Source organism: Carcharhinus amblyrhynchos, chromosome 2 (genome assembly GCF_965287045.1).
Source record: "Carcharhinus amblyrhynchos chromosome 2, sCarAmb.v2.hapA, whole genome shotgun sequence".
Lineage (NCBI taxonomy): Eukaryota > Metazoa > Chordata > Chondrichthyes > Carcharhiniformes > Carcharhinidae > Carcharhinus > Carcharhinus amblyrhynchos.
Window position 1 is genome coordinate 116596368 of NC_137325.1, and position 22116 is coordinate 116618483.

Sequence of the window (22116 nt, forward strand, 5' to 3'; positions counted from 1 at the left end):
ATCTTCTTTCAAATAATGCTTTTGATTGTAGAGTGAGGTAACGCAACAAGGAAGACTAAAATCACAATGGTGATTTATTGAATGATAGTTATAACTATACTGATAAGCTCAATACAGATGCAGGTCTAGTCCCACCAACTCCTGGGCACAGACTGCAGTTTCCACCTATCCAGACCCGTGCCCTAACACCCAATGGGCTGAGGTTCACAGGCTGCATTCAAATAGGCTGGGAAGGTCATGTGACCCATGAACGATTGCCCCTTAAAGGGATTCCGCTTATTACACTTTCCCTCAGCTGTTTTCATCATGATATACCTCCAATATTTCCAACTCTCCTTTCGGCATTCTTTTGTCTTGAATGCTTTTAAGCTTTTATACAAACTCTCTGAGATCCAGACATGAAATGCTTCAGAATTGCTTCAACTATCAGTTCACAGGTTGAAGTGAAATATCACAAATGTTAGAATCACTTTTGATATCCTTGGCTTTTCATTAGCCAACTTCTTCTCAATTCTGTCTGTGACTGCAATGAACAATAACCAGTTCTAATTCCAATTTCCTTTGTTCCTATAACTTCAGACTCTTGTGGAAACTTCTCTTCATCTCTCCAATTTCCTTGGGTTTCTGGCACTTGCCTTGTTGTCCCTCATTCCATTATATGACTTTTCTTCTCTCTCTCCCTGTAAAGCTCCTCCCACTCTGGTTTCCAGTTAAAACTAAATTCAAAGTGAATGGCTGGGATTCTCACAAAAAAATTCTAAGTGCCGAATTTGCGTAAAAACTGGAGTAACTCCCGCTGGTTTTTCTAACAGGATTTTCAAAATGAATTTTGCATGCTCTGTGCACTGTAGAGTGCCTCAGGGAGATTCACGCTGAAAATCCAGGGGCAGTGCCCATTTCCGCTGGAGACGCTATCAGTATAGCTCCAAGTGGGCCAATGCGCATGCACCGAACTGTCACAGCAGAGACCAGCGCATCCCTGTAGCCTTGCATTGCTGATCTCCCAATCACTAGCTAGTCCGATCGCTGGCCAGCACAGCAACCTACCATCACTGGCTTACTGACCCTCCCCCACCGTGCTTGCTAGTCTCCCAAGCCAGCCCCGTTGTCTCCCCCCCAACCCCCCCTACCCCACCGCCAGCTCCAAACTCTCTGACATCCACCCGCCCCCACAGTCCCGATCTTCCCCACCATCTCGATCTTCCCTCCTCTCGGCAAACCCTTCCCCTCTCTTCGCCATGATCACCCATTACAGAATATTGAAACCTCACTGATGTGATGGGAAAGTGTCAAGGGGATCCTGCTGAGGCTGCCTAAGGAAATATAGGCTTCATTGGGGGAGTGATATATTTTAGAAGGTACACAATATGCAAGAAGGGGGAAGCAATATTTGTAAAGAAAATATATTGAGTAGAGAATACTTAAACACTTGAAGTGGGGCTTAAGCATAAAATTATTAGATTTGGAGACAAGGATGCTATACTCAATCCAAGGCTGACCATCAGGGTCAAATTTCAAGAGCTGGATGCTGTTGGCCAATGTGGTGGTTTGCCATACTAATGATGGGGCTCTGGCCCTGGCCAAAATAAGCCTGCTAGACTTATGGTGAAAGGTGCTGGTTAGGTGCATTGGCCATGTGAAATTCTCCCTCAGTGTGCCAAAGTGTAGTGGCTAGGGGATTTTCACAGTAACTTCATTACAGTGTTAATGTAAGTCTACATGCCTAATAAATAAACTTTAAAAACCTTAAGCCAGGGGATCTTATTGTGGAGATGCCTGATGTCATGTGCAGCCTTGCGAGGTGATAGAGGAGTGCAGTAATAAATTCTGGCATTCTCTGGCATGTAAGTGCATGGCTTCCTCCAAAGTAAGTTAGCTATGTCATTCAAATGATCTCTCTTTATCCCCTCTTCCATTAGCCACCTCCATTGTGTCAGTCCAACTATAGACTCCATACAGGTTTGGCTTGGTGAAAGGGGAACCAAACACCTAGACCTCGCTCAAGATGTGCTTTGTCCTCAGAGAGACAGGGAGGCAACACCACACAGAGAAAGGGAGGAGGAGTGTGTTCCTGCCATGTTAACTGAGGGGCCTCTTCACAGGACTCTCTCAGAATGACTGACCTCTCTTCTTCCCCTCTTCCATTGACCCCACTGCCACCAATAGGCAAGGCGAGAACAGATGTTCATGTATCAATGCAGGACGCCCCCCAGTAGACTGGAGCTCTTAAGTCCTCAGACCTTCCAAGGACACCCACCATGATCATCAAAGACAACAGAGAGCAGAGTAAGCAGACTGTCTCAACCACAGCTGCTGACTTTGAAGTTGCACCAAAGTGTAGTGGACATAAGAGAAAATTTAAGTCCTCATGAGAGTACATAGATGGCATGGTTGTTCAACTTGTCACATGTAAATATTACATGTTATATTGGTTCCACTGCGGGAAGCAAGGGAAGAAAGAGCTCGGGCCTTGGCAGATATCTTCACATTCTCTTTGACTAAAGGCGACGTTCCACAGGACTGAAGAATAGCCAATGAGGGAAGAGCTGTGGATGTACTTTATATGGGCTTTACTAAGGAGTTTGACAAGGTCTCACATGGCAGATTTAGTACAAAAACTAAAATCACATGGTATTCAGGGTGGGCTGGCTAACTGGATACAGAACTGGCTTAGTTATATGGGATAGAGAATAGTGGAAAAGGGTATTTTTCAGAATGGAGAATTGTAGGTAGTGGTGTTCCAATAGTGATCAGTGCTGGGATCTCCATTGTTTGTAGTATATATAAATGATCTGGAGGAAAATGTGAGGGTTCTGATTAGTAAATTTGCAGATGACATGAAAATTGGTGGAGTCATTAATAGTGCCATAGATTGTCAGAGGATACAACAGGATATAGGTAGATTGGAGACTTGGGCAAAGAAATGGCAGACGGAATTTAATCCAGACAAATGCAAGGTAATACATTTTGGAGGATTAAATTTAGGTACGTATTATACTGTAAATGGCAGAACCCTTAGGAACATTGACATAGAGGGATCTGGTTGTGCAGGTCCACAGTTCCCTGAAAGTGGCAACACAGGTGGCCAAGGTGATCAAGAAAGCATTTGGCACCTTTCCACCTGGCACTATTAGTAACTCCACCAATTCTCATGTCATCCGCCAACTTACTAATCAGAACGTTCACATTTTCCTCCAGATCATTTATATACTACAAACAATGGAAGTCCCAGCACTGATCCTTGTGGAACACCACTAGCTACAAATCTCCATTCTGAAAAACACCCTTCCACCACTACTCTCTGTCCCCTATGCGAATTGTGTATGCATGAGGTTATTTCTGGCATCCTTTTATTCAGAAACCAAAGGTATTTTAGAGGAATTTATATTTGTATGGGTAAACATTAGAAGTAAGATATTGTTTTAGATGGGTTTAATTTAATGTTTCTGTGCCTGGAAGGAACTTGTAGCCAGACCATTGAGTACAAAAGTTGGCAAATCATGTTGAATCTTGGTTAGGAAGCATTTGGAGTTTTGTGTGCAGTTCTGGTCACCACACTGCCAGAAGGATCTGAAAGCTTTGGAGAGAGTACAAAGAAAGTTCACCAGGATGTTGCCTGGTCTCAAGGGTGTTGGCAATGAGGAAAGGTTGAATAAACTAGGATTGTTTTCACTGAAAAGATGGAGGCTGAAGGAAGACCTGAGAGAGGTCTACAAAATTATGAGAGGCATAGACAAGGTGGATAATCAGAGGCTTTTTCCAAGGGTGGAAGTGTCAATTACCAGGGGGCACAGGTTCAAGGCGAGAGGGGGAAAGTTTAAGGGAGAGTCAGGCCCCACTTGGAGTACTGTGCTCAGTTCTGGTCGCCTCATTACAGGAGGGGTGTGGCAGCTACTGAAAGGGTGCAAAGGAGATTTACAAGGATGTTGCCTGGATTGGGTGGCATACCTTATGAGGATAGGTTGAGGGAGCTCGGTCTTTTCTCCTTGGAGAGAAGAAGGATGAGAGGTGACCTGATAGAGGTGTGTAAGATGTTGAGAGATATTGATTGGGTGGATTCTCAGAGGCTTTTTCCCAAGGCTGAAATGGTTGCTGCGAGAGGACACAGGTTGAAAGTGATGGGGAGTAGATACAGAGGAGATGTCAGGGGTAAGTTTTTCACTCAGGGTGGTGGGTGAGTGGAATTGGCTGCCATCGGTGGTTGTGGAGGCAAATTCGATAGGGTCTTTTAACAGACTTCTGGATGAGTACATGGGACTTAATAGGATTGAGGATTATAGGTAAGCCTAATAGGTAACGATATGATCGGCGCAACTTGTGGGCCAAAGGGCCTGTTTGTGCTGTAGTTTTTCTATGTTCTATGAGATATGTGGGGGAAGTTTGTCATGCAGAAAGTGGCGAGTGCCTGGAATGCGCTGACAGAGGAGGTGGTGGAAGCGGGCACATTAGCAACATTTAAGAGGCATGTGGATGGATACATGAATAGGGAGGGAATAGTGGGAAATGAACAGAAATAGGGAATAGTGGGATAAGAGCAGAAAGTTTTTCTTTAGTTATGGCATCATGATTGGCACAGACTTTGAGGGCTGAAGGGCCTGTTCTTGTGCTGTACTTTTCTTTGTTCTCACTTTATTCATGTGTGCATCATCAACATTTCTTGTTGACTAGCTTAGTCAGAAAGCTAAATGTACCAGCAAGCTTCATGGCTGGCGTGCACTAATGGGTACAGGAGGAGTTCTGGACATTTCCTTTATTAAGGAGAAAACAATGTTTTGAACTTGTATTCAGTCTTTATTAATTGTTCATGTTAGTGTCTAATTTCCCACTTGCTGATCTGTGGTATTTGGCTGCACATGCTGGCTCAGCTGGCTCTTCTTTATATGCATGGTTAACAAGATTATTTGAGATTAGTCTGAATGTGGATAATGTAACTGTTGCCAACATACTCAAGGCTCTGTCACGACGGTGCAGGTCTTTGGTTATGAACAGCTGATAGATGCGTGTCCAAGTTCAAAAAAGATGTCTTCGAGCTCAGTATTCATTAGCAAGTGTACATGACTAAGGTCTGTTTTCCTTACCCTTCTAAATGGCATAAATCTCAAGTCCAGAGATAGCTTCGGGGGTGGGGTTGGGGGAGAGACAGTCAAGGGTTGGTTGACACCTTGACCAAGCAATGGAGTTCAGGCAATGCAATCAACTTCATGTAGTTACCTCACTCTTGGGTGAATCAGGTGTGCATGACGTTGTTTCTGGCATCCTTTTATTCAGAAACCAAAGATAGTTTAAAGGAATTTATGTTTGTATGGGTAAACATTAGAAGTAAGATATAGTTTTAGATGGGTTCAATTTAATGTTTCTATGCCTGGAAGGGACTTGCAGTTAGGCTCATTCTGGACAAAGGTGTTTGTATGTGTGGGGGTTGGTTTTACATGATAAGAGCATGTCATATGGTAATGGAAGGAGCTAGGCTTACAGTGAGAAAAAGCAGGCAATTCCTGTTTGGATTTGCAAAGAGCAGCAGTTGTTTCCCTCTCTCTCTCTGGAGATTGAAGTCTGGGACCTACTAGAAAATAATTATCTCTCTCCAGAGGTGGTCTGGAGGTTTGAGGATTAGCAGCCTGCATACCAGCACATAAGCGTGTTGTTTGCTAATTGATTTTGAAGAGGAGTTTACGTCCATGAGGAATATTAATAAAATTGGAAGTAATAGAGATAGGCTAGCAGTTAAGAATTGTATCTTGGCATGTTTAAATATTTCAATTGGGAAAAGTTATGCTAATTCTTTTTGTTATATTTAAAATGTATTGTTAAATAAAATTTGTTTTAATAAAAGCTTTCTGGTGGCTCAATATAATTGCACCTGGAGTGAAACACCTTATCCTCATAATAATACCAAAATTAAAAATTATGGGGTCTACTCTAACTTCATAATACACCTTGGAGTTTCTGACCTGGTCCCAAACACATTTAAAAAAAGCACCCCAATCTTTTTTTAAAAAATAACATGCTGGTGTTCCCCCTTCATTTATTTACCAAAGTGTTTAAAACATAGCAGCAAACCCCAGCAACACAGCTGGTGGACTATTCTCTGTTTTTGTTGTCTGAGATTACACTTTGCCAAAAAAAAATCAAAATTCCTCTCTCACTCCTTCCACCATCAATGCACAATATATCAAGCATACCACCTACAGGATGCACTAAAACAATGCACCAAGGCTCCTTTGACAGCACTTTCCAAACTCACAACCCCTATCTAGGTGCTGGGAAGGACAAGGGCATTAGATAGGAACTTGGAAACAGGAGTAGACCATTCAGCCCATCAAGCCTGCTCTGTCATTCTATACGATCATGGCTGATCAAACACTTCAATGCCTTTTACCACATGATCCCATAATCCTTTATGTTATTTTTAATCAGAAATCTATCAATATTTAACTTAAACATAGTCAAAGACAGAGCTTCCACGTTTTCTATAGAGAATCCTGAAGTTTCACAACCCTTTGTGCAAAGAAATTTCTCTTCTTTTTGGTCCTAAGTGGCTTCCCCTTTATTTTGAAATTCAGCCCCTGCTTCTACATTCCCCAACAAAGGGAAACATTTTACTTCTACCCACTTTGTTTATTTCTTTAAGAGATCAAATATAAACTGGCATTGGAAACAGTCCAGAGAAAGTTCATGAGGTTGATCCTGAGTATGGAGAGATTTTCTTATGAGGAGAGATTGAGTGGGTTGGGCCTACTCATTGAAGCTTAGAGAAATCCAGGTAATTACAGGCCAGTGAGCCTTACTTCGGTGGTCGGGAAATTATTGGAGAGGATTCTTCAAGACAGGATTTATTCCCACTTGGAAATAAGTGAAGTATTAGTGAGAGGCATCACGTTTTTGTGAAGGGGAAGCCGTGTCTCACAAACTTGATCGAGTTTTTCAAGGAAGTGAAGAAGCAGATTGATGACGGTAAGGCAATGGATGTTGTCTACATGGACTTTATGGCAGACTGGTGCAGAAGATGAAATTGCATGGGATCAGAGGTGAGCTGGCAAGATGGATACAAAACTGGCTTGGTGAAAAAAAGACAGAGGGTAGCAGTGGAAGGGTGCATTTCTGAATGGAAGGCTGTGACAAGTAGCGTTCCTTAGGGATCAGTGCTGGGACTTTTGCTGTTTGTAATATATATAAATGATTTGAAGGAAAATGTAACTGGTTTGATTAGTAAGTTTGCGGATGACACAAAGGTTGGTGGATTTGCGGATTGCAATGAGGACCATCAGAGGATAAAGCAGGATATAGATCAGTTGGAGACTTGGCAAATGGAGTTTAATCCAGACAAATGTGAGGTAATGCATTTTGGAAGGTCTAATACAGATAGGAAATATACAGTAAATGACAGAACCCTTAAGAGTATTGATAGGCAAAGGGATCTGGCTGCACAGGTACACAGGTCACTGAAAGTGGCAATGCAGGTGGAGAAGGTAGTCAAGAAGGTATATGCATGCTTGCCTTCATTGGCTGGGGCATTGAGTTTAAAAATTGGCAGGTCATGTTGCAGTTTTATAGAACCATAGTTAGGCCGTACTTAGAATATAGTGTTCAATTCTGGTCGCCACACTACCAGAAAGATGTGGAGGCTTTGGAGAGGGTACAGAAAAGACTTACCAGGATGTTGCCTGGTATGGATGGCAATAACTATGAGGAGAAACTTGGTTTGTTCTCACTGGAATGACGGAGATTGAGGAGTGACCTGATAGAAATCTATAAAATTATGAGAGGCACGGACAAAGTGGATGGTCAGAAGCTTTTTCCCAGGGTGGAAGAATCAGGGTGGTTTAAGGTGCAGCGGGCCAGATTTAAAGGAGACGTACGAGGCAGATTTTTTTATACAGAGAGTAGTGAGTGCCTGGAACTCATTGCCGGAGGAAGTAGCAGAAGCGGATATAGTAGTGACATTTAAGGGGCGTCTTGACAAATACATGAACAGGATGGGAATAGAGGGACATGGTCTCTGGGAGGGTGGGGGTTTTAGTTCAGTCGGGCAGCATGGTCGGTGCACGCTTGGAGGGCCGAAGGGCCTGTTCCTGTGCTGTAATTTTCTTTGTTCTTTGCTCTTTGTTCTTTGAATGACAGATGACCTTACTGAGACAAATTGGATTCTCAGGGGACTTGTTAGTGTCGATGCTGAATGATAGTTTCCCTTTGTGGGAGAGCCTAGAACCAGTGGGCATAATCTCAGAAGTGGAAGCCTGTTTAAGACATGATGACAAGGAATTTCTTATCTCGGGGGGGTTGTGCATCTGTAGGATTCTTTACAGCAGGGGGCTGCAAGGCTGGGTTGCTAAATATATTCAAGGTTGAGATAGGCAGATTTTTAATCAGTAAGGAAATCAAGGGTTATGCGGATTAGGTGGGAAAGTAAAGCCAAGGATTATCAGATCACTCACAATCTCATTGAATGGTGGAGCAGATTTAATAGGAGGTATGGCCTACTTCTGCCATTATGTCTTATGATCTTGGAACTATATTGCTTAACTATTGCTCGGTCAAAATCCTGGAACTCCCTCCCTAACAGCACTGTGGGTGTTCCTATGACAAGTGGACTGTAGCATTTCAAGAAGGCAGCACACCACCCCTTTTTCGAAGGAAATTTGCGATGGTATTAAATGCTGACCTTGCCAGTGACGCCCACATCACATGAGCAAATTTTAAAAATATTTATGATTCTTTGCTCATAGATATACCTCTCAGAGTGTTTCTACTGCTAAAGAAGCAATAACATTGCATTTATCTTCTAATTTAGTTTCCTTTAAGATTGTATTTTTTGCTTTATTTGGACCTATGACAATATACAAGTAGCATGAAATGAAAAAGAAGTATATATATTTTCAAAGAAATTGCAATATCACATTGCCATTGATTTTCGTTACCTCTGAAGCACATTCTTGCAATGTGCCAACAACTGGAATCAGCATATTTTCATGAGGAGACTTCAACAGGCAAGCCAGCAGAGGAATACCGCCAGCTTTACGAATAGCATCTTTATTTTTTTTACTTTTGCTGCAGCTCCAGAGTGCAAGAGCACCACAACGTGCCACTTCAATATCTTTTTCTTGTTCTGCACTTAGATTAGCTGAAAGCATTGGAACACAGTCCAAAAGACCAACCTAAAGTATGCATATGGAAGGAAAAGGGAGTTTAAAAACTGTTTTTAAGTATATTTGCATTCATTCTGCTTCCAAAATTTTTTTCAAGGAACTATTTAGCAAGACAACAATTCAAAGATTGAGATATTGATAGAGTTGTAATTAGACAGAAAGAGAATGAGTAGTGTTAAAAATGGTGCCCTACTATTGGAATTCCCTGTGTTGCTAGTTGTTTTCACCATCTGCGTGAAGGTGTGGGTTACTCCTCCATTTTTTGACGGATTTACCATGCTCCACGTGTGCTGCATGCAAATTGTGGCAAGAGAAGCCGGCTGTGCAGCTGGCGAGCTGCATGTTGATCTTATTGCCTCAGCTAGCACTCTATACAGAAATGGAAAAATTCCACCCATAGAAATTTTACAGCACAGACGGAGGCCTGCCTCAGCTGGAAAAAAGCAACCTACCCGAATTCCACTTCCCAGCTTTTGGTCTGAAGCCTTTTGGGTTACAGTATTTCAAGTGCATATCCAAATTTTTTTTTAAATGTGATGAGGGTTTCTACCTCTCCTATCTTTTCAAGCGGTGCGTTCGAGGCCCCCACTACCTCTGGGTGAAAATTTTCTCCTCTACTTCCCTCTAATTCTTCTGCCAATTACTTTAAATTTATGCCACTTGATATTGATCTCTGGGGGTTTCCTGTGATTATGTCAATGAACTAGTGCTCGAAATGGGTGCAGTTAAGTATATATGCAATGATAATTGTGCTGGGCAATTCTCCTGCCCTTTCTATGCACTTTACTTTCCAGCCAATATTTGAACATATCATACAACAGCTCTGGCTGTGCTTTGAATACAACATCCATAGCACAAAAAGCCTCCAGGGATCCTAGAAACAGCTGGAAGATTATAGAGGAGTCTAAGGTAACATTCCAGCAGATGTTTTTGCAATAAAAACAATAACTACTGGAAGAACTCAGTAGGTCAGGCAGCATCTGTGGAGAGAAACAGTGAATGGGCGACATATTACTGGGAGGGCAGATGGCTCAACCTTGCAGGAGGCAAAGTTAGTGTGGAGCTGATTTGCTCCATGTTAGCCCACTCATGCCAGTAACTGGCCAATGCCATGTTACGGGGGTGATCTCATTGGTGGGTGGGAAAGTGGTGGGGTGGGCACCAGCCTTGTTTGATGTGCCCCCACTTCCCAAACAAAAACATGCTGGTGGATTAACGTAAAGTCCAGCTGAATATTTCAGGTCGAGTGACCTCAGCTGCTCTGCCAATGGGCTTTCCTCACTTGACTTTGCAACATCTCACCCTCAGGATGCAGCTTCAGTAGTCCCGGCAGCACCATGAGTGCACTGGTGCATGCTGCCTAGACTCCAACTAGTTCCAAGATGAAGGCTCAATGGATCCCAGAGCATGGTAAATCTGTCATATTGAACAGGGAGGGGTTGGGCAACTTAGGGAGGATGCCAGGGGTGTGTGGGAGCAGTTGTTATACAGAGCAGGGACTTAGGAAGTACAGGGGTACCTTAGGGAACTGAAAAGAATACCCTTGGAATATAGTATCCAGTTCTTCCTTCCCAACTTTTTAAAGACCTTTAAAAAATGGCCTGCACACTCCCAGATCACAGTCAATTGATTTGTTAACAAGCTCAATTGAATCTTAATTATTTATTTTAAATGGCAGGTGCCCACCCACCAATTTTCCCACCAAGCTTTAAGTCCCTTCTAATTTTCATGCAGTGACTTGCTCCTTTATTTGGCTTAACTATTATTTTTTCCTCTTACTTTCCTCTATGTAAAGCACCTTAGGATATTTTCTATATAAATACAAGTGTTGTTGAATCCATTAATATGTCAGTTGCTTCTAATACCTCTTGCATCAAAAACACTGGTCAATGAAATCACCTCAAATGTTATTAAATCGAACTCTTTGTTCTGCTAACCTAATTATACTGATTTATCATAAAATGATTACTTACCAGGCGCTGAATTCCACCATGAAGTCTGACAGTTTGTCTTGCTCTTCTGAATTTGGCTATATTGGCAATAGTTTCAGCAGCCAAACATTTGAGATCTTTATTGGATGAGTCCAAGATTTTCACCATGGTCTGTAAGCCACCCAGTTCTGCCAAGCAGCGCCGAATTTGTGAATTTTTACTAATTTCTTTCAAAATCTTTAAAGAACCAACCTATAGATATATAAAAATGTTAGCTTTAATTTTCATGAACTGAAAATAAAGCATGTTTAGTCAGTTTGCTTAATTGGTCATGTCATCTTAAAATAGAAGCATCTTTTATGTACCATACTGAAGAAGTACTATCTGAAAGACATCTTTCATCTTGATAATCCTATGCAATTACTTACATCACTTTCTTTTTCAGAGTTGGCTAAAGTGGACTGGGTAAAAAGATTAAAAGGGAAGACCACAGAGAAGCAATGGCAGACATTTTAAGGAGATGTTTCATTCATAACTCTCAACACAATACCAGAAGGTTGCACTATCCGTGGCTAACTAAGGAAGTTAAGAGTGGTATAAAATTGAAAGAAAAGGTGTGCAATGCTGCAAAGATTAGTGGTTGGTCCAAAGGTCAGGAAACTTTTAGAAATCAGTAAAGGATGACTTAAAGAAAAGTATTAAGTAAACTAGCATGAAATATAAAATCAGACAACAAAAGCTTCCACAAGAATATGAAAAGGAGAAGAGTAGCTAAAGTATTGTATTGCATTGATCCCTTAAAAGGTAAGTAGGGCTAAACAGAGGGAGGGACTTAAAACAGTCACTATCACTAGAAAAAAATTAATGGTAAAACTAATGGGACTTAAGGCTGACAAGTTCTCTGCACCTGATGGCGTGCATCGAAGGATCTTAAGAGGTGTATGCGTGTGCATGCGTGTACATGCATGTTTGTGTATGTGTTCAGCTGAAATTCAGTTTGGTAGTTGATTATTTGTTCTACAGTTGATTATTTGTTTATCTTTTCAAGTGAACTCAACAGGTTCTGGGGAGGGAGAGAGATTTCCTACTCCTCACTAATTCTGCAGTTATGGCACTTGTAGATTTCTTGAACTCTTCTGGCAAAATAGCAGTTGATTTCTTAATACCTTTCCATTTGTTCTCCCTTGGCCAAGAACCCTCTCTAAGGTTATTTCTCAAGGGTTCTTCCTGGCAGTTCTGCACACAAAATGATTGTTCTCAAGCAGATTTTATACTTAGAATGGCTGCTATGTTAATTTCAAAGTATTGTTCCACCAGACAAAGGAATTAAATATGTTGAGGTCCTTTGAATTCCTTCCTTGCCTTTTATTCTCTTAGAAGTAAAGGTGTTTTTTACACCTTTTAGAATTCAATAGGCATCCCTGGAGGAGCCTTTGTATTTTTGATGACTCTTCATAAACAGCCCTAAAGATACAAACGTGACGAGTTTTGAATAGTCATAAAAAGGTGCTATGGCATCTGTCCATGCTATGATTTCAGAAATGTCCTTTAAACTCAATGTTAAGGTTTGAAAACAGGATTGTGCAGTTGGATTGGAAAGCTGCAAATTTAACACCTCTGTTCAAGAAAGGAGACAGACAAAAAGCAGGAAGCTATTTGGCAAGATATTCTAACATCTGTCATTGGGAAAATGCTAGATTATTAAAGTAGCTTCAGCAAGACATTTAGAAAATCATAATACTATGCAGCAGAGTCAACGGAAATCGTGTTTGAAATATTATGATGTTAATGTACTTTTAAGAAAGGTTCTTTTAAAAAATACATGGGGGACAATTCTCCCAAAAGTGCTGAATTGGTGGGAAAACTGTTCCAGATCAAGACTGTTTTTTCAGTGCAACTTCAGACCCAAATCTTCCTCCTCTGTGAAATGCAGAGGTCACAATTATGAATATCATTAAAAATCCAGGAGGGCAGGGCCTATTCGTGCCAAGGAGCCTGAAATCAGCAGGATGAGCGGGAACCTGTGCGTGCTTACATCGCTGGGAATTTCAGAAAAGACCTCCCAGCATCTAGATCACTGCCATCCAACCTCCACAGCAATCGCTGGCCCCCAGAGTGATAGCCAAGTTCCGCACACATGAGGGCAGCTTCAACGGGGATCTTGGGTTCATGTCACACTATCTGTAACCCCCACGACTTGCGTGGGCATGCAAACTCTCACTAACTGTCCTGGCTGGAGACAGTATACATCTCTTTAACCTGTGCTTAACCCTCTCTCCAATCACATTGTCTGTACCTTTAACACTCGATTATCGGTAAAGGCTCGCATTCTAACCATTATTTTGTAAATTGAGTTTGTGTCTTTATATGCCCTGTTTGTGAACAGAATCCCACTTACCTGATGAAGGAGCAGTGCTATGAAAACTAGTGCTACCAAATAAACCTGTTGGACTTTAACCTGGTGTTGTGAGATTTCTTACTGTGTTTACCCCACAGCCCCCCCACAGACATTGCTGGTCTGCACAATCCCCTACAGATATTGCTGGGCCCCACAGCCGCCCACAGACATCGCTGGCCTTCCTCCCCCACATAGACAGCGCTGCCCGCCCCCCCATACAGACATTGCTGCCCCCCACAATCCCCCACAGACATCGCTTGTTCGCACAACTCCCCACAGACATCACTAGCTCTCCTCCCCCACACAGACAGTGCTGCTCCCCCTCATACAAACATCGCTGGCTCCACAACCCCCCACATATATCGCTGGCCCTCCCCTCCCTCATATAGACAGCGTTGCCCCCCCCACTCCCATACATGCAGCGCTGGCCCCCTTCCTCCAAACAGACATTGCTTACCCCACTCTCCCCACACACAGACATGACTACCTGCTCACCCCATTCCCCCATGAATCCGGATAATGCGGATACTCAATCCCTCCATCCCTTGAATATACAGTCCTCACTGCTATCCCACACAGAACTTGCTTTGTGCTGACATGCATAACCCCAGCTTGCGAGCATTACCACTTTTGAATGGGAGCCTTGAGTATTGCACCCACCTCCCCCCACCATCCCCCAGACACAGCAGATAATCGATTAGGAGCCCTGAATATTGCCCTCCACTGGATACAGCAGCCTACTGAATGGCAGCCAATCAGTACCCCGACAGATGCATGACATTCAACTGAATGCAGCCTTCAAAATTTCTTACAAGTATTTGTTGCCAATGGGCCCTTGACTGGTCACACTCACTGTGCCTGCACTCTCCTAATAAGCCAGAGTTGTATATGAGCTGCAGGAATGGACACACAACCAGTCACGCCACAAAGATGTCTGAGTGCAAACCTGCACCCAGATTCACAGAGGCCATCCAGGAGCACCTGCTAGATGCTGTGGAGGAGAGGTGTGAACGGACCTTCCCCGGCCAGGGCCCTCACCCAAGGGGTGTATTCGCCACGGCATTGTGGGAGGAGGTGACAGAAGCAGTGAATTCCAGGTGCCTGATACCGCGTTCTGGCCAGCAGTGTCGGAACAAATTGTACGACCTTCTTCAAGCAGCAAGAGTGAATAAACATCCCACTTTGAACCCCACACATGCTTGGCACAGATCTCAAATCCTGCTTAGACACCTGAAGGACATGCAACAAGTTACCCTTCCCCCAGAAACAGAATCTAATGCCTTCCTTTCACTCCTCAACAAGCACCCTGCAGTGGTGACCACTTTCCCCACAACTGCCAGACGGACCTGGGTGTGCAAGTCCACAGATCCTTGAAGGTGGCATCACAGGTGGAGAAGGTGGGGAAGAAGGCATATGGCATGCTTGCCTTTATAGGATGGGGCATAGAGTATAAAAATTGGCGTCTGATGTTACAGCTGTATAGAACGTTGGTTAGGCCACATTTGGAGTACTGCATGCAGTTCTGGTCGCCACACAACCAGAAGGGCGTGGATGCTTTGGAGAGGGTACAGAAAAGGTTTACAAGGATGTTGCCTGGTATGGAGGGTCTTAGCTATGAGGATAGATTGGATAAACTGGGGTTGTTCTCCCTAGAAAGATGGAGAATGAGAGGGGACCTAATAGAGGTGTATAAAAATATGAAGGGCATAGATAGGGTGAACAGTGGGAAGGTCGGAGGTGACGATCACGAGGGGTCACAGGTTCAAGGTGAAGGGGGCGAGGTTTAACTCAGATATCAGAGGCATGAATTTTACACAGAGGGTGGAGGAGTTCTGGAATGCACTGCCAAGCAGGGTGGTGGAGGCGGACACGCTGGATAGCCACATGAACAGACTGGGAATGGAGGGATACATTGCTCTAGTTGGACCAATGAGCGGTGCAGGCTTGGAGGGCCAAAGGGCCTGTTTCCTGTGCCGTATTGTTCTTCGTTCTTTGTTCTTTGTTGCCAGCACAATGCTTGAGACACAGGCATGCATTGTGCACCATGCACTGCAATATATTAATGCTTGCTATCCACCTTATGTTCCCACAGGAAAAGAATATTCACAATATACGTCAGACGACATAGACTGGTGGTGGTGTACCTGACCTGTGGCAGCTGACCAGCATCGAGGAACGTGCGATGAAGCTGGCAGGGAGTGGTGGGCCTTCCCGATTGGTCACCAACAGCCAGGTCAGCATCCAGCATGCAAGTGAGCAGAAGTGCATCCTCAATCTAGGTCCTCCTTGAAGTAACTGTTGAAGCTTCTGAGTCCTGAGGAAGGGCTCAAGCCTTTGCTGGGGCCTTCCACCCAGGAGATCCCAAGACCTTCCAATTCCCCCTTTCCTCTCACCGGGGCATTTCAGGGCCAGCGAGATGAACAGGGTGGCACCAAGACAGTGCCATCTGCAAGTCAGCCGGGACCCTCCAGGTCCCGGCCACTGAGGGGATGTCCGCCAAGGGGCATGCATCACAGCTGGACACTTCCACCTGTGATGTGCATCCTGGGATAGCACCTCGAAAAAGACCGCACAAAGTAAGAAAGTTGTAGTTCACATAAGAAGGCAAGGGTAAAGGGACCAGTAGTCAGGGTTTATTAATCAATAATATTAAGAACACAATAAACTGTTATTTGCACCTCACAGCTGTGACTAATGTGTCTCTGATTTCCCCTCCTCGCAACATAGCTGAGGTGTTCCTGATCCCAAACATAGAGGTGCTGTCTGTTGAGCCTTGCAGACTCAGCCACACGTTGCAGAGTGCCTGCCCTACCATCCCCAACATCCACCAGAACCTTGTTGTAGGTGCCCCCCCCAACCACTATTGGCCCAAAAACATATGTCCTCAACCCTTACAGCTTCATGGGCCAGGATGGCAAAGTGCATTTCAGGTACAGGAGGGGTCAAGACTTGAGTGGTACCAGGCGCAGGATTCCAGTGTGCACAATAGCAATTCATCATCATCTTCCAGTCTTCAACCAAAACTCGCAACCTGTATGTTAACAGGTTTGGATATTTCTGGGGGAATAGGGTGGTGGGATGACAGAGGCTGGGGGAGGGTGATGTGGTTGTTTGAGGGCCCAGGTCAGTTTGGAGGCGGAATAGCGGCTCCATTTGCTCCTGGAATGTAGGGGATGTGTGGTGGTTGCAGCCCCCTCACTGCACAGCACCAGCTACGTGAAGTGGGCTGCAATCCTTCGCTGTCCCTCTCTGTCTTTCCCTGCCGGACACCTGCCATCGCCACTTGCCCGCTTTCCTCTGGCTCTCATATGGCAGGATGTCCACCTCACCTCCGCCTTGCTGCTCTCCTCCTGCTCCAGCTGGTCTCCCTGCTGCTGGATGATGTTGTGCAGAGCGCAGCAAATGATGATAATGCATGATGCATGCACAGGGTCATACTGGAGGGCTCCCCCCCCAGAATAGTTCAAGCAACGGAACCGCATTTTCAGCAGACCCATTCACCACTCTATGACGGATCGCATGGCTGCATGGGCCTCATTATAGCAGGTCTCCGCCTTGGTCTGGGGTCTCTGTACAGGCGACATCAGCCATGACCTTAGCGAGCAACTCTTGTCAACCAATAGCCAACCTGGGAGCCTGGGCTGGTCTTCAGAGAGCCCAGGGATGTCCGACTGCCAGATCACAAAGCTGTCATGGACACTCCCTGGATGGCGTGCATCGACCTGCATGATTGTCATTTGATGGTTGCAGACAATTTGGACCTTCAGGGAGTGGAACACATTGCGGTTCAAAAATTACTGCAGCCCTGCATTTGGGGCCCACCGGCGATGTGCATCCCATCCACTGCTCCCTGCACATTGGGAATCCCAGCGATGGAAGTGAAGCCGAGAGCCCGGGCCTCCTGCTGTGCACGGCCCACATTGAAATTAATGAACTGCCCTGCCAGGGCATACAGGGCATCTATGACTTGCTGCACACGTCTGTGCAAGCAGGCCTGGGAGATCCCAGCTAAATTGGCACAGGGTGCCTGGAATGAGCCAGAGGCAGAGAAATTCAGGGCAGCCGTCACCTTCACAGGATGGCCATCCCCTGCTCCCCCCAGGGTGCTGGATCTTGGAGAGGCGCAGCCAGTGACACACATCTTCTTCAAGAGGGCCTCGAAGGAATTATGGAACGTGTACCTCTTGAGCCTCGGCACCCTCCATCTTCTGTGCACCCTTTCGGAGCCTGCTCACCCACCTCCTGGCCCTTAGTGGAGGGCCCTTGCCCTCCTTCCTGAGGGACTGGTAATGGATGCTCCTGTGGTGGTCTCTCCATGCCCGCCATCGTTGAGCCACCTCTGTCACCATAATGGCCAGCTCCAGATTGAGTAAACTGAGGTCCATCTGCACAGTGGGGTTTGGAAAAAGCATAGAATGATGGATTATTATCACTGGCTGCATAGACCCAGCACCACTCCAATCCCTCACTTGGTTGTACCCCATTTGTGAGTGCTGATAACACCACACAATCCATGGTGCCATGCATGACCCGATTAGGGCTGTGTGAGATTCCCATCATGACAAATGCTGGCACAGGTCAGTGTGCGACCGTGCGCAATGTGCACCCTTGAGCCATTGCTATGAGGGCAACTGCAACATCCATTGCAGACATGTGTTGCTGGTCTGTGTCGCAGGGCAAGGACAGACTGCAATCAGCACCAGTTGTGTTCCAGTGAGAGCTGATTCCATGCAGTCCATGTCTGAACATAAGGACATAAGAACATGTTCCAATCAAACCAAAACCCTTGCCATAGCCAAAACCCTTTAAACATATTCAATACAACAAAGTCTACTTCTCAAGTGATAATGGAAATTGAGTCTTTTTGTTGAAGTTTGCAGATCTCTGGGTTCACTCTGAACAGTTTGAAGACAAGGCAGCTTCCCAAAACACTCAGACACAGAGTCATTCACACACAGGGACTCTGGTCCAGGCCCCAACAGAAAATTTTCACCCTTCAGGAAAAAAAATCTTGTTTTCAGCTAACCAACAAAATTTTCAAAATATAAGGGAGAGAGGGAAAACATTTCTTTTTAGCTTGCTATCCATTCTAAAACTAAAAGCTCAAACCTGCAGCTTCAAACTGAAAATGAAAAAGCTGTCGAAAAACAGATGACACTCCTAACAATGTAGGATCATAAAACTAATCCTAGAATAAACACAAACAACCCCATTTATGCCACATAAGGAGCAATAAAAGGATATTACCAGTCAAGCCAGTAACAGTGACATCACTGAAGCTGTGAGCTAAGAAACCACTGAAGCTGTGAGCTGCAGAAATCATGAGCCCTATTCTCCCATCTCGACCCACAACTTTTCTGGTGGATTGGGCTGGGAGATGTGTGTGTTGGCCATTTCGTGTATTCTCCGCGAGCTTTTACGATCCACGCGTATCTCTCAACTGGAGAAAAATGGTGCCGCCGGGAACACGCAGAAAACTGGCGGGCCGTTGATTTGCCTGACTTTACATACCTTAGCATACCTTTATTGGGATCAACACGGCAATCTCTGCCCACGTTTCTGTCTCCCATTCTTTGGCATGATGTCACTTTGGCATGAATCAGAGTAGGTATATAAAACCTAGTGTGGCAGCCTTGAACTGGCATGAGAAGGTTAATGCTGTGAGCGAAGCATAGGGGATATTGCAGACAGGCCCCAGTGATGCCTGGTGGCTTTTCTCCTGCTGCCTTCAGGTGTTGGCCCATGGACTTGTGATACTTGGGCTGGAATGTAGGGGGGCTTCTATTTTCTCGCAGCTCTATCAAGGAGTCCTGTTGACCCCTCCCCTCCAGGGCAGTGCTGTAGCTCAGTGTGGGAGGCCCCATCAAGGCGTCCTGCTAACCCCTCCCCTCCAGGGCAGGGCTGTAGCTCAGTGTGGGAGGCTCCATCAAAGAGTCCTGCTCACCCCTTCTTTACAGGGCAGCACTGTAGCTCAGTGTGGGAAGCCCCATCAAGGATTCCTGCTTACCATTCCCCCCAGGGTATTTTGCAGTGGCATTGTCTTGCCGCGGGGTGTGGTCAGGGACTCGATTGAGTGCTGGTGTTCTGGGGTGGGGGAGGAGGGCCGCACTTGTGCAAGGATATTTTGGCCTTGGAGGGAGTGTAGAGGAGGTTCACTAGGCTGATACCAGAGATGAGGGGGTTGGACAATGAAGAGAGACTAAAGAGACTGGGTCTGTACTCGTTGGAGTTTAGAAGGATGAGGGGGGATCTTATAGAGACGTATAAGATAATGAAAGGGATGGATAGGGTAGAGGTAGAGAGATTCTTCCCGCTCAGAAAGGACAGCAGGACTAGAGGGCACAGCCTCAAGATAAGGGGGGGGGTGCAGTTTAGAACGGAGTTGAGGAGGAACTTCTTCACTCAGAGGGTGGTACATCTCTGGAATTCTCTGCCCGTTGAAGTGGTGGAGGCTACCTCGCTAAATATATTTAAGACACGGGTAGATAGGTTTTTGGTAGACAAGAGAATTAAGGGTTATGGGGAGAAAGCGGGAAAGTGGAACTGAGCCACTTCAGATCAGCCATGATCTTATTGAGTGGCGGGGCAGGCTCGAAGGGCTAGATGGCCGACTCCTGCCCCTACTTCTTATGTTCTTATGGAACACATTTGATATCTTTGTTAAGGGTTCATACATTATAGTGGTTGTTTGGTTTCTTGTTTGTAATTGATAAAAGTTCTTGTTAATCTTCTTACTATGCATGTTAACTATATTCTTAAATAAACATTTTGTTTGATAAAAGCTCCCTTTTGAATCACACTTGAAGTGGAACATACGCTTATCCTCACCAAATTCAAGATGCAAAACTTATGATTCAGACGGGCTTCATAAAACACTTTGGAGTTTCTGACCTCAACCATGACAGTATTTATAAGAAGTATTTGCCGATGTAATAAGCAGGGTGGATAAAGGATACGAACTGATGTAGTGCATTTGCTTTTCCAAAAGACATTACATAGAGTACTACATAAAAGGTTAATGTGCAAAATAAGGGATCATAGTGTTGGGGATGATATACTAGCATTGATTGAGTTTAGCTAACAAACAGGAAGCAGAGTCAGGATAAACGGATCATTTTCATCAGGTTGGCAAACCGTAACTAGTGGAGTGCCTCAGCACCTAAGATCTATAGTAATGACTTGGATGAAGCAACAGATTGTATTATCGCCAAATTTATTTTTATTCTTCTTTGATGAGATATGGATGTTATTGTCAAGGCTAGTATTTGTTGTCTTGAACTGAGTTGCTTACCAGGCCACTTCAAAAGGTACTTAAGAGTCAACCGCGCAATCCGTAATCACATGTAGGCCGAACCAGGTATAAATGGCAGATTTCACAGAAAGCAAAGTATGGCTTTAGCTTTGTCATTACCAGGAAAAAGTAAGATTAAAAGTAAAGGATGTTCAGAGCTGGATGTGGGTGACTTGAATACTGAAAAGGGGTCAACACCTCTATTACAATTTATGGATAAGATTTACAAGAGAAAAGAACTTTTGATAAATTTAAGAAGACTATCAGTCCATGGAAGGGTATATTATGAACTTTGATAGGTTGTACAAGAAATTGACAAAGTTTGACCTAGAGATCCCGGGGTTTGTGCTTGCATTCAAGTTACTGGATTATACACAGATTTCACATATTGATAGACTTCTGGTTCAATTTCATGGACTAAGTGGCTGCTGCCCTGAAAAGATTTTCTAGGGAAAGCAGTCCTTTCCCAGCTACTTTCTTAGCAAATACAGACAACTCTGCAGGGATACAAAGAATGGAGGACTCTATTGTTGCTGACTTTTGAGATCACCTGACTAATAGTCACAGGCAACAGTACAAAGATGGGGTTGTTGATAGGTGGTCTGAAGATGGTCACATTTTTGGCCAATTTGAGATAGCAAGACAAAAATGCAAGTCCAGTGTGGCATCCATAGTACTTGAACTCTAAAAATTCACAGGGAATGTATAATGGGTGTTATCATTGTGATTTCAAATACCATTAAACAATGATTAGTCCAAAATAATAAAAAAAGGCTGGAAGTCTCCAAAAAAATGTGCAGAGAAATTGGAGTAAATACAGCTGTTTTTTCCAGCATGAGTTTCAAAATGATACTCCAACGCTCTGTGTATCACAGAGTGCCCTAGCGGGATTCACTATGGAATCCATGGGCAGGGCTATTCCCACTGGAGAGTCGGCAGCTTAGTGTTGAGTGGACCACTGTCAGCATGGAGATCAGCGCATGCACAGTGACCCCGCAATATCAGCCTCCAGACTGCTGGCTAGCCCGATCGTTAGCCAGACCTACTGTTGGCCTACTGACACCCATCACCCGATTGCCAACTTCCTGGGGCTCTCCAGGCCAGCCCTGATGTCCCACACCACTCCACACCCCCTTGCCAGCCAGCCCCAATCTCCCCAACCCTCCCACCCAGACAGTCTCAATCTCCCCAGCCCTCCAGACAGTCTCAACCCACCCCTTCGCAATCCGGATAACCAGCGCCATTCCCCCTCCCTCAGTAAGCCCTGACACCCCCAGACAGACCCGACTCCCTCTGATCTTGATGATCACAACACCATCCCCGCACTCCCCACCCAGATGGCCAGCCCCG

General features: G+C 44.7%; 1 protein-coding gene across 2 annotated transcripts in view; it reads right to left on the reverse strand.

The window, feature by feature from the left end:
- odad2 (outer dynein arm docking complex subunit 2) overlaps positions 1–22116 on the reverse strand; it is a 271432-nt gene that overhangs the window by 99432 nt on the left and 149884 nt on the right. For both annotated transcript variants that reach the window (XM_080217382.1, XM_080217373.1), the window contains exons 12-13: positions 11120–11329; positions 8919–9155 (exon numbers count right to left, since the gene is read on the reverse strand). In XM_080217382.1, coding sequence (XP_080073508.1) covers positions 8919–9155; positions 11120–11329 — 447 coding nt within the window. The remainder of the gene's footprint in view (positions 1–8918; positions 9156–11119; positions 11330–22116) is intronic.